Source organism: Hypanus sabinus, chromosome 2 (genome assembly GCF_030144855.1).
Source record: "Hypanus sabinus isolate sHypSab1 chromosome 2, sHypSab1.hap1, whole genome shotgun sequence".
Classification (NCBI taxonomy): Eukaryota; Metazoa; Chordata; class Chondrichthyes; order Myliobatiformes; family Dasyatidae; genus Hypanus; species Hypanus sabinus.
The window spans coordinates 35251017-35264819 of record NC_082707.1 but is presented as its reverse complement, the minus strand read 5'-3'; the positions used below and the strand labels follow the sequence as shown (position 1 = coordinate 35264819).

Sequence of the window (13803 nt, the reverse complement as noted above, 5' to 3'; positions counted from 1 at the left end):
CATGCTACACCGCCAAGCTTGGAGATCTTTCTGCACAATTACAACAAAGAAATCTAATTTAAATAACTTGATAATCTGATCATCAGAATGAATGGAATGAACCCGAGAGGTCCCAAATAGTGATACTTAGGATTGGAATTTTCAAAGAAATCACAAATGTAGTGTGTGTAAGGAATAGATATGGAGCATGCTGAAATAGAACAAATTTCAGTCATTGTTACGCGACCAAACCCTACATCCCCCAGTGCTGAATTTTGCATTGGATACATAGTTAAATGCAAGAATCAATTTCACCTGTACTAAAAGCCATGCAGCAATACTTTACTGAACATTAATGAAAAACACAAACATATTCCAATCTATAGCACTGACAATCTGAAGTATAAAGGACAATTTTCAGAGTTCGCTAAATGCATTCCCCAAAGTGAATTCTGCATCCAACACAGGAAGGGTCAAAAGGAGTCTACAAGCTTTTCTCCAAAGGGTTACATTATCAATGAATTGATTGAAGGGAAGTTGTTTAAAATAAAACAGTAACCATGGTGAATGCTACAAAAGTTAATAATCTTTGATTTTCCATCTGGATGAAATAAACAAAAAGACACAAAAGTGGATTTTCAATTGTCATGTTAAAATGAGTACTTGGTTTCAGATTTTAACAGGAGGCCGGGTACAAAATGTTCTTTCTACCTTTCCCTTTTATGTAACAAGTATTTAACTATCTTATTGTACTCCCTGCTGAGATGTAAATTTTAATTAGCTGCATTTGTGATTGAGAATAAATGAACTGATCTTTCCCCATGGTAACAACTAGCCATCAGTAGATTTCAGGATTCCAATCAATGCACATATGTAACACAAGAAGCAGTCACAAATTTTACTTCACTTTCATAATTTTTAAGATCTACCAACTTAGAGAAATAAACCTCAGTTTTGTAAACCTCAGGCATTCTGAGAAATACTTGCTTCAAATACTTCCTATAACTTGTCCAATACATCTTATAAAATTCCTTTCAGTTTTGTCTGCAAAAACTATAACTTTTCTCCACTTTTCTCATGAAAGTTTTGGTTTAAACTGCGACTCTTTAATGCCAAGGGTCATTACACATTATATATTGTGAGACATTTTACCAACATTGTTACTAACAAATATAATCCATGATATGATTGTTCAAAAATTCTGATGGCTTGGCTTGTGTAAATCAACCTCGCTTAGTGTGATGGATAATCACTGTCCAGAAATCAAAGTGTTGTTTTTGCATAAGTTAAACTCCCAACCAATATTCTTTGCTCAGCTTCTTGTCTTAACCAAGAACCAGTCTTCAGTTCTTAATGAAAATTGCAAGTAATAATAGTCTGAAATTAAAAGGACAGCTTTGCAAACAGCATTGCCTTTAGGGCACAAGCTGTTGTCCAGCAACTAGGGATTGGTTGCTCAAGAGATCCAATACAAGACAATGGGGTTCTGTTAATAGTGCCTGTTAATTTACACAGGCTAAATTATTTAGTTCAAGGAAGCTTACCAACCAGACTGATACTATCACATATGGTGCATCAAATGGCTGATCTATCAATAATTGGGAGATTCATGTACTCAGAGAATCAGCCCTCACTGCATTAATTTTGGGTGTCTGGGGCCTCTGACCCCAGCTGCTTTTAGATCATCTGCATGAAGTCACCAAGGAGTGTAAATAAAACAGTATAAATGTAAGAAAACAGTCAGGTTTGTTAGGAATGGTCAAGGAATGACAAGAAGAATGACTGAAAGATGGGATGACAAGAATCTATGCCTCTGCCTTCGACTTCTGCAGTGGCTGACTTGTTTGTTTGCAACTTGTCACAGTAGCGTAGCAGTTTACATGATGCTATTACAGTTCGGGGCATCAGAGTTCAGAGTTCAATCCCGGAATGAGGAATTCCTATGCTCTCCCCGTGGAATGTGTGGGCTTCCTCTGTGTGCTCTGGTTTCCTCTCACAGTACGATGATGTACCGATTAGTAGGTTAAATCGGGGGTTGCTAAGCAGTAATGCTTGAAGTGTCAGAAGGGCCTATTCTGTGTTCTGTCTCTAAATAAGTAATAAATAGACACCTGTTGGTATGTCTTTTTCGCTTATAGGAATTATACCTGTGTTTTGGAAATCCTTCATGTTTTAGAAATCATTGGTATTTTCAAAATCTAGTTTCCAATGTGTTTTAAGAATTTTATCTAAATGTACCACATTTAAGTGTACCACTTAAAATAAAAGAACTATTTTTAAATGACTTTGCCAGCTGGAACAATCTTCTCCTTGTTGGGGAGGGGCATACACTGCTCAGATAGTGGGAATCAGTAGCTAAACTCACCCTGGACGATAAAGGACAATGTGACCAAGCCATTGAAGAGTAGGTGGCTCTACAACCTCTCTTTAGTGTGGGTATCCATAGCTAACTATATCGGGTAGGACTTACTGGCTGTATCACCGCCTAGTATGGGAACTTGATCGCTGGGTACTGCAGAGAATGGTACGGACAGCTCAGCACATCTGTGGACGTGAACTTCCCTCCATTGAGAACATTTACAGCAGCAGGTGCAGAAAGAAGGCCTGGAAGATCATTGGGGATGCCAGTCACCCCGACCATAAACTGTTAACGTTGCTTCCATCTGGCAAACAGTACTGCAGCGTTAAAGCCAGGACCAACAGGCTATAAGAAAGCTTCTGTCTATAAGCCACTAAACTTATAAATTCACATGTCTGTACATGCAATGGAGTCACAACACAAAAGTTTTTACTCACTCATGTTGCGGGATGGATGTAAGATTTAAAGAAATTCAATTCAATTACGATCTCCATCTGAGTTCAGAACTTCAGACAGCAAACTCAAAACCATCACAGTAGCCTGGCCTGTATCTGACACCAGACCCATAGAAATGTAGTTTAAAGTCCTCTAAATGTCTTCCAGTAGGATGGTGGTATATTTGGACGCAGCGACTTCTACAAGGTCAACCAAAACTGTTATTGCCTGTTTTAAACATTTTTTTTTACAATTGCAAGACCTTGTTGGAGATTAAGAACTTAAGGTACTGCAGGTCTATCCCATCAGTGAGTTGCACACTGGCAGAGAAACTGGAAGAGCTGGGCTTGGTGTGGACCATGATGCTATCTGCGACAGAGAGGACTCAGTGCACAAAGAAGGTTTGCAGACCAATGGCAAGTGATCATCTTAGTCAGTTGTCTTGTGATCGCAAGACCCTGTTGGACAATGATGACGTGGAATGCTGCAAGTCCAATTCACTGGTTTATTGGCGAAGAGCGGGGTAGCTATGTGGCCTCTGTCGTAGCAAGGACTAAGCCTGAAGCCGCAGTGTGGCCTGTTTGCAGCCGCCCGGGGGAGGCATCAGAGTTAGGCACCCCACCGGCATGCTGGAGGCCGCACCCCAGAGCTTGCTCAGCAGCAGACAAGCTGCATTGTGTTCCATGGCAGACTGCTGCAATAATCCCGCACTCAGGGACTTGGACTATATACTTTTTTAATGTAACTGTATGTTTACTGCTATCTTATATGTGCTATATGTGCCTTGTGCTGTGAATGACTGTTGGTATTGCATTTTGCACCTTGGCTCCGGAGTAACGCCGTTTCATTTGGCTGCATTCATGTATGGTTGAATGACAATTAAACTGGAACTAAAATGCCCTGGAATGCTCCCACAGTCAGAAACGAAGAGATCAACAATAAATACCGACTTTGCCAGCGATGTCAGTAACAGAAGCTACTCATCAGCAATTTTAATTCACTCCACAAGATATCATGAATCGCGTGGAGCACTGAATAATAAAAGCTGTGAATCAGGCAAGAATAAAACTGTCCTACTGAACATCTAAGCTTCAGAGCGCGAAGCAGCTCTTGCCTAACTGTTCCAGCACCATTAAATATTAGCATCTACCTGGTTGCAAGGGAAATTCCCCAAGTATGTTAAAAGTAGAACAAATCTATTCCAGCTAATTACCAGTCAAAGTAAAATATTATCAAAGTACATATATGTCACCATATACTACCTTGAGGTTCATTTTCTTGTAGGTGTTTGGGAAGGTGCCCCAGTGTTCTGTCAATCAAAGTGAGCATAAAAGGCACTGAGCTCATCTGGAAGCAAGACACAGTTGTCATTTTATGCTGCTTGGTTTTGCTTTCTAGCAGGTGAAGGCATTCAAGCCTTGCCACAGCCATCAAGCATTCTTCTGTGATTCAAGCTTTGTCTGGAATTGTCACTTTGCATGTTAGATGGCATGTGACAGCCAGCCTGTTCTCAATCATCAAAATGATGGAATGTACAATCGACAGTGATATCAATGGTACCAACTCACTGAGGTCAGCTTAGATTTTGCCAGGACTAGACCTCATCTCGGCCCTGTACAAATAGTCTGGGCACATCACACCTTGCAAGGGAAGAAGGCTGCGCTATTTGAATCAGCCATGAGATATCGCTACAGGGCAAGGCTAAGTCTTGATACCAATCATCAGTTGTTTAATCAATGACCTTTCTCCCATCATCAGTATTAAAGGAAGAATGCATTCATAATTGCTTTGCAAATGTGGCATGGTAGCGTTGCAGTTAGTACATTGTTTTACAGCCTGCCAGCTGTGAGAATCGAGTCCCACCGCTGCCTGTAAGGAGTTTGCAAGTTCTCCCCATTACCACGTAGGTTTCCGCTGTACTCCAGTTTCCTCCCACATTCAGGTTAGTGAGTTGTGGGGCATTCTATATTGGCCTGGCAACACTTACTGGCTGCCCAGCACAATCCTCACTGATTTTATTTGACATAAACAATGGATTTTACTGTATGCTTCTATTTACATGTGACAAATAACATAAATCTTAATCTCAAAAAATGAAGCAGCCCACTTCGGCGTGAGACAAGATCTAAACATCAGGCAAGTGGCATCAGTTGCACACAAATGCCAGCCAATAACCACCTATAACAAAAGTGTCGAAACACCTGCCCTTGCACCTACCTAGCATTCCCATTACCAAGGTCCCAGCAGTTGCCATTATTAACCAGAAACACAACTGGGCCAAGCACATAAATAAAGGACCCACAAGAACAGGTCTGAGACCAGGTACCTCACTGCCAGATACCCAAAGCCTTTTTACCTTCTACCAAAGCACAAATGAGTGTCGTGTGACCTGGTAACATTGTAGGAAAAGACAGCCCAATCGACTGGCAACTCATTTACAACACTGAACGTTCCTTCCCTTCAACAACAGATGTCGGAGGGATGCAGAGTGCACCATTTCTAAAGTTCACTGTGATCATTTACCCAAGCTGTTGCAACAACACCTCCTAAACCCACAAAATTCACAACCAGAAAGAACTACATATTCAGGCACATTGGAGCACCAGCTTCTGCAACATCCTGAATTGAAAACATTTTGACATTCCTTGATCACTCTGGGCCTAAATCCTGGAATCCCTTCCCAACAGCATCATATGGCCACTGAATTGAATGATTTTGTGTTTATACTGCTCATATGCACTTGTCCTTCTCTTTTCCTGAACTGCTCTCTCAAATTCTTAATCTTATTAAGCTGATCACTCATTACTTTTCCATAAGTGTAATAATACGCACAAAAGGAAATCAATTGTATTTATTGATTTTTTGACAATCTGACCTGGAGTGAAAGGAGAAACATGAACCTACATTAGCAAATTCCTTCTCCTCACTACTCACCCACCCTTTATATTTTTTTTTAAAGCACGGATTCATATTGGCTTTAGATCCAACTTAATATGCAGTTCTCCAGCACCCTGCCTTCATGTTAATTCTTAAGTTACACTGGGCAGAGAGGGAAATGAACGCGATCTACAGCTGAACAAGAAATAAATCCCTTTCACCCACCCCAGACCTTCCTCAACGTTTGTGTTTGGGCACTTTTCAGTAAGGGTCAGCAAGATATAAAAGTAGCCTTCTTCCTACCTTCTTGCCTCAAGCTTTTCAAAGCCGGCTACTTACTTGATCAGGGCAATTAAGCTGCACAAAACTTGAAACACTAAAATCTAAATTTGTTGTTTGTGCTTTAGAACTTCCTGAAAGAATTTTCTGATTGACATTAAATAATGAAGAAACTAATGATTATTAAATTCTAAATGATTAAGGACACCCCTCAGCCTCCTACACTTCACTAAGATCAAACCTCTCCTTGTAACTAATTCCAGGCAACATCCTGGTAAATTTAGTTCATCATAAATTAACAATGAGGGTGGATTCTTGCAGTCAGGAGCAGATAATACTTTTCTAATTTGTAACTATTTCAGTTCACATCTCATTACGCTAAAAAAATAAACTGGACTCCCTGGGCAGTAAAGGATTTGTATAAAAATTTGTTGATTTGATCTCAGGGTGGCAGACAACATTCCACTACCTCCAACACTCAGCACAATTAAGTAAGCTTGTAATTAAGTCCTAATAATATAAAACTCGAGATTTTAAAAACATGCAAGTACCCACTGCTGTACACGCTCTCCTCAAATACAGTGAAAGAGAATGTAAACCAGACCAAGAACTCCAATCAGCAAAGCGAGAGTTGCAAAGAATAATCTCCCATTAAGCAAGCAACAATTAAACTGGCGCATTTATAATCTTCATATCTGTTTAAAAGATGAAGCAAAACTTGTGGCTGAAAGAACTTATATGACATGTGCAAATGCAAATCATTTCCAGAAACAACTATGAATCTTTTTACTGAATCTCACAGCTGTGGGAATTTCGAAGATCCTCATGGAAATTAACTCCTACTAGATTACTGTTTCTCTTTTAAAAATCTGGGATACTTTTACATTTTCAATTGTATTAGTGCTTTTACTACATTGCTTAGTGTAGTGAAATGTAAAAAAACAGGGTATTTCGTCAATTGTTTGCATGATCTTTATTTTTTTATTTCTCTTGGGTATCGAGTGTTAGTCTTTTATTTTTATTCTTTTGCTTTCTTTAACTGGGTTATTTTGGGTTTCTTGCTTTGTGGCTACCTGTGAGCAAACAAATCTCAAGGTTGTATAATTTATACACTCATTGATAATGAATTTAGACATTCAAACGAGAATATGAAGGATAAAGATTCGGATTCAATCTCTGCTCAGATTCTGATCTCGTACCACACCAAAGGTATTGAGCTGATGGCAGGTAGCTTTGGGGGAAGAGGAAGTCTTCATTAACCCCTGTAGCTTAGCAATAGAGACAGCAGCCAGTTCATCCCAGAACCATGGGGGAAAATAATAAATAGCAAAACAAACGTGTCTGCTGAAAGGAAGCCTTTGAACAAACCTGATGATTTCTAGCTCTCTGAAACTCTCACACAATTTAAGGAAAATAAAAAAAATCTTTCCTCCAGTTCACAGTTTGCAGATCACACCGATGTCATAATGTAAGAAAAAATCATTTGCAATTGTTTCCAGTTATTTCCTATGTTAACATTTAAAATTTGGCCATACACTGAGGTAAACATTGATATTCTGCTTACTTCAGAATTCAAATCAGCAAGTTTGCAAACAAAGGCATACAAAAGCCTGTTGCAAATAATTGTAACAAAAAAATCTTCAGACACTATTTACATATTTTAGGCAAGGGAAATATCTTACTTGCATTCAATTGATTTACAAATTTAAAACAAGTATCTGCTTTATCTGAAAGTCAACATAGGAAATATGGCCTGACGTTGCATGGCAATGATTGAAAAGTACAAATAAAGACACGAAGACCAATAACCATGAACCTCCCCCATGCCAGCAGAACCATACAAACCACTAGAAAAAGCAACAAAAAAACCCAGCTTAGAAAATAGATGGAGGCAAATGTGAATGGAGAGGATTTTCCGGCACTTACTCAGGCCTTTTGTTCCCATAACGTCGTCACCTAACCCGGGGATCTCCTGTAGAGTAGTCCCCAGACAGCAAGCAATAAAGAAAAAAGAACAATCACAGAAGAAAAAAAAATCTGTCAGTGACACATAACAAGTCTACTACCATGACAGACTGTTTGTGTGAACATAACTGGTTTAGAGGGTTGCCCAGCCTAGGAGTTAACCATGAAGTCTCATCAGAGAGACTGACATATTAACAAAAGTGGATACAGCCAATTTCAATTAGATGCCCTTTTTAAAATAAAAAATGGGGAAAATCCAGCTGTATTCAGCAGAAACACATTGCCATGGTAACGCTGTAAAGGTCCCTTCTTGGAGATTGATCTTCTCTACAGGTGCATCTGGTTGCAGCTACTTACGTTCAAGGTCACTGGTTTCCTGCTCACTCTGCTCCTTGCTCTTGTAGAAGGGGAATTTTCGGGAAAAGATGTTCTTTTTACGCTTGTCATTGAATGACTGCTGAGGAAGAGAAGGAGTGGCAAAAAAGGGGTGTCTAATGTCCACGTGGTTAATGCCCGACCCCAGAAACACATGGTAACTGAATTGGGCCACAATCCCTTGCAATATTTTTTAAAAAAATGATATATGATTAGATAGAGCCAAGAAATAATAAGAATTTTATTCCAGGAATATATTTCCTACAAACTGTTATCAAAAACTGTAAAGAGCTGCCCTGAGAATCTTCCAGGACACGTAGCAATTTTGAATCTTAAAAAAATGTTTATCAGCTGTAATAGTTGTCAAGACAGAAATTATCCACCCTTAATTTGCTTCCACAAGATACAATAAAACATGTTCTGCAACTGAGATGATCAAAATGGGAAAAAAAATCTGGTCAAGGTGTATTTAAAAAGGTGTTCATGACAAAGATTTGTTTGAAAGGTTTTTTGATGAGATTATGCTGAAAATCTTCTTGAAACAAGAAAATATAGATGAACTTAAATGGATGGACTGTGATATTGAAGATTGTGAAACAAAGGATATAGGTTGAGACATGGTTGCCACATGCTGTCTTACAAATTCAAGTCTGGATTAATAAACCTTAAAGTCATTGTCAAATTTCAGAAAGAATTTCATGAAGAAAATTCACAGCCAATGCAGTAAAGTTAAAATGCATCAAAATAATAAAAATCCAATTTCTCAAGAATTTCAGGTAAGTCTACAAGATTTATTTATTCTGGGGCAAAACCTAAAACAACTAATCATGAGTAGTAATGCACGTAAACTATTAAAAAGAACTCTTATTCCAAAGTTTATTAAGCTTCATTTGAAGAAGAATTAGAACTAAAAAGCCTCTAAAGGAGCCGGCTTGTGGAAGCAATAGGAGAAAAACATCACATGTGTGAGTAGTAACATGAGAGAGAACTTGATATACAGGAAAAGAAAGGCCAGATATTATTGAAAAATATGGCAATGATTACATGATAAAAGTTAAAGACAAATGGGTTAGTTAAAGTTAGTTACAATTGTGTTGATGGTTTCTCAACTTTAGTGCTTTAGCTGTATAATAAGAAACACTAACATTTCCCCCCATTGGTTAAGATTTGGAAAACTAATATGTGAATAATAAAAATGTCTTTTTTATTTGGCCAAGATTCGTTTTAATGCCATCCATTTTATATTAGCAAAACGGAATGTTAAAATGAACTCCAAACAGTTCAAATCAAAATGGCAAGAGAAAATCCAATCAAAAAATGGTACCCAGATGCTCACCAATGCTTACACCCGAAACAAGAGAAAATGGATTTTGAGCTTGAAAGGCAAGTTTCTCTTTTAAGTACAGTGCATGCATAGCGAGGTAGAGCTTGGCATTTACCAATGTCATCAAGGAGTTTGACTATTATTTGGTAAAAGAGCTCCAAGAAATGCAATCTTCATCAATGGCAAGCGTTTTTATTGCAATCCTCTTGCAACACAACACATGCATGTTTCTGTGCACATCAGTCAACAATTGTTCCAACCTAACAGGCATGTAAAGAGCAACAATATAGGTTCTACATTTAGCACAGAAAAAGGTCATCAGCATTTATTTTAAAACCACAGCAGGTAGAAGCATGCTGTTAATCTTAGTCATTCTTGGCTATATAAATTTAAAGTTAAATGCATACTTTGATATTAAAAAATCACAATTGAATGTTTATGAATGAAAATCAGAATTTTATAATAATTCACTTTTTTTAAGAAGATGTGTAAGATAACATTTTCTAATCAGAAATACATGTTCACTATTTAATTTAACCAGCGTTATCTTTTACTTTCTCTCCATCCCTGAATTAAAAATTACTAATGAATGAAACTGCACTGCTGCTGTCACATAACAGGAGAGCTATGGTTTAACTTCTGCTGGTCAGCATATTGATTAAAAAAAAACAGGCATTCTTAACCCGTAAAGCGTCTGCTCAGGCAGAGGAATGACAATCCTCACCAGGAGACCAAATAAAACCGAGCAGGGTGATGTAATTTAGAATTTGAGAAGTGAAGAACATTGCAATGAAGGAGAGGCAAAAGTTATAAGCATTTGGAGGAATTCCTGAGAGGTGTTCTTCTCCACCTGCAGCTGTTTCTACAAAAAGTAGAAAATGCGTACAATATAACATAATGTTTATCGGTATTGTACCATCATGGCACAATCCATACCTAATCCATGTCTATTCATATCCATGTCTCGTAGTCTCTTAAATTTTACTAGTGTATCTACCTCCACCACTGACTCAGGCAGTGCATTCCACGCACCAACCACTCTCTGAGTGAAAAACCTTCCTTTAATATCCCCCTTGAACTTTCCTCCCCTTACCTTAAAGCCATGTCCTCTTGTACTGAGCACTGGTGCCCTGGGGAAGAGGCGCTGGCTGTCCACTCTGTCTATTCCTCTTAATATCTTGTACACCTCTATCATGTCTCCTCTCATCCTCCTCTCCAAAGAGAGAAGCCCTAGCTCCCTTAATCTCTGATCATAATCCATACTGTCTAAACCAGGCAGCATCCTGGTAAATCTCCTCTGTACCCTTTCCAATGCTTCTACATCCTTCCTATACTGAGGCAACCAGAACTGGCCACAGTACTCCAAGTGTGGCCTAACTGGAGTTTTATAGAGCTGCATCATTACATCGTGTCTCTTAAACTCTATCCCTCGACTTATGAAAGCTAACACCCTATAAGCTTTCTTAACTACCCTATCTACCTGTGAGGCAACTTTCAGGGATCTGTGGACATGTACCCCCAGATCCCTCTGCTCCTCCACACTACCAAGTATCCTGCCATTTACTTTGTACTCTGCCTTGGAGTTTGTCCTTCCAAAGTGTACCACCTCACACATCTCCAGGTTGAACTCCATTTGCCACTTCTCAGCCCACTTCTGCGTCCTATCAATGTCTCTCTGCAATCTTCAACAATCCTCTACACTAGCTACAACACCACCAACCTTTGTGCCGTCTGCAAACTTGCCAACCCACCCTTCTACCCCCACATCCAGGTAGTTAATAAAAATCACAAAAAGTAGAGGTTCCAGAACAGATCCTTGTGGGACACCACTAGTCACAACCCTCCAATCTGAATGTACTCTCTCCACCACAACCCTCTGCCTTCTGCAGGCAAGCCAATTCTGAATCCATCTGGCCAAACTTCCCTGGATCCCATGCCTTCTGACTTTCTGAATAAGCCTACCATGTGGAACCTTGTCAAATGCCTTACTAAAATCCATGTAGATCACATCCACTGCACTACCCTTATCTATATGCCTGGTCACCTCCTCAAAGAACTCTATCAGGCTTGTTAGGCACGATCTGCCCTCCACAAAACCATGCTGACTGTCCCTGATCAGACCATGATTCTCTAAATGCCCATAGATCCTATCTCTAAGAATTTTTTCCAACAGCTTTCCCACCACAGATGTAAGGCTCACTGGTCTGTAATTACCTGGACCATCCCTACTACCTTTTTTGAAAAAGGGGACAACATTCGCTTCCCTCCAATCCTCCAGTACCATTCCTGTGGACAACAAGGACAACAAGATCCTAGCCAGAGGTTCAGCAATCTCTTCCCTTGCCTCGTGGAGCAGCCTGGGGAATATTCTGTCAGGCCCCGGGGACTTATCCGTCCTAATGTATTTTAACCACTCCAACACTTCCTCTCCCTTAATATCAACATGCTCCAGAACATCAACCTCACTCATATTGTCCTCACCGTCATCAAGTTCCCTCTCAGTGGTGAATACCGAAGAGAAGTATTCTTTGAGGACCTCGCTCACTTCCACAGTCTCCAGGCACAACTTCCCACTTTTATCTTTAATCAGTCCTACCTTCACTCCTGTCATCCTTTTGTTCTTCACATAATTGAAGAATGCCTTGGGGTTTTCCTTTACCCTACTCGCCAAGGCCTTCTCATGCCCCCTTCTTGCTCTTCTCAGCCCTTTTTTTCAGCTCCTTTCTTGCTACCCTATATTCCTCAATAACCCATCTGATCCTTGCTTCCTAAACCTCATGTATGCTGTCTTCTTCCACCTGACTAGATTTTCCACTTGTCACCCATGGTTCCTTCACCCTACCATTCTTTATCTTCCTCACCGGGACAAATTTATCCCTAACATCCTGCAAGAGATCCTTAAACATCGACCACATGTCCATAGTACATTTCCCTGCAAAAGCATCATCCCAGTTCACACCCACAAGTTCTAGCCTTATAGCCTCATGATTTGCCCTTCCCCAATTAAAAATTTTCCTGTCCTCTCTGATTCTATCCTTTCCCATGATAATGCTAAAGGTCAGGGAGTGGTCCCCCAGATGTTCACCCACTGACAGATCTGTGACCTGTCCCAGTTCGTTACCTAATACTAGATCTAGTATGGCATTCCCCCGAGTCGGCCTGTCAACATACTGTGACAGGAATCCATCCTGGACACACTTAACAAACTCTGCCCCATCTAAACCCTTGGAACTAATCAAGTGCCAATCAATATTAGGGAAGTGAAAGTCACCCATGATAACAACCCTGTTATTTTTGCACCTTTCCAAAATCTGCCCTCCCATCTGCTCCTCGGTATCTCTGCTGTAACCAGGCGGCCTATAGAATACCCCAGTAGAGTAACTGCTCCCTTCCTGTTCCTGACTTCCACCCATACTGACTCAAAAGAGGATCCTGCTACATTACCCACCCTTTCTGCAGCTGTAATAGTATCCCTGACCAGTAATGCCACCCCACCTCCCCTTCCCCACCCCCCTATCCCTTTTAAAGCACTTAAATTCAGGAATATTGAGAATCCATTCCTGCCCTGGTGCCAGCCAAGTCTCCGTAATGGCCACTACATCATAATTCCATGTACGTATCCAAGCTCTCAGTTCATCACCTTTGGTCCTGATGCTTCTTGCATTGAAGTGCACACACTTTAGCCCTTCTACCTTACTACCTTTATACCCTTTATTCTGCAGCTCTTTCCTCAAAGCCTCTCTATATGTTAGATCTGGCTTTACTCCATGCACTGCTCTATTACTCCGGGTCCCACCCCCCTTGCAAATTAGTTTAAACCCTCCCAAACCATGCAAGCAAACCTACCAGCAAGGATATTGCTCCCCCTCAAGTTCAGGTGCACCCCATCCAATCTGTACAGGTCCCACCTTCCCCAGAAGAGATCCCAATGATCCAAAAATCTAAAACCCTGCCCCCTGCACCAAGAGATATTAAACCCTCAGATATTGCTCACTTATGCCCAATTTCAAACTAAATCACAAGTTCAACTTTGCTGATGCCCATCTGAAGAAAATTTATTTTATACTGCAGCTTTATTCTTCCAATTCACTGCTTTTATAAGGTCCTGGAACAAGACTCATTTAACCGTTGAAGGCTGGAATACGAAGATTAAAAACAATTTGTATTTAGTTTTGCATGCAAGGGATGGTCAAGTGAAGACTGTGGTACC

At 40.0% G+C, this 13803-nt stretch overlaps 1 protein-coding gene across 10 annotated transcripts in view; it reads right to left on the bottom strand.

The window, feature by feature from the left end:
* The window catches only part of dlg1b (discs large MAGUK scaffold protein 1b), a 479606-nt gene that overhangs the window by 18442 nt on the left and 447361 nt on the right, over positions 1-13803 (bottom strand). For 6 of the 10 annotated variants that reach the window (XM_059943959.1, XM_059943971.1, XM_059943988.1 and 3 more), the window contains one exon: positions 8252-8351. In XM_059943959.1, the coding sequence (XP_059799942.1) occupies positions 8252-8351 (100 nt within the window). Of the gene's footprint in view, positions 1-7855; positions 7902-8251; positions 8352-13803 lie in introns of all 10 variants that reach the window. The other 4 variants (XM_059943963.1, XM_059943998.1, XM_059943981.1 and 1 more) reach the window with 2 other exon arrangements.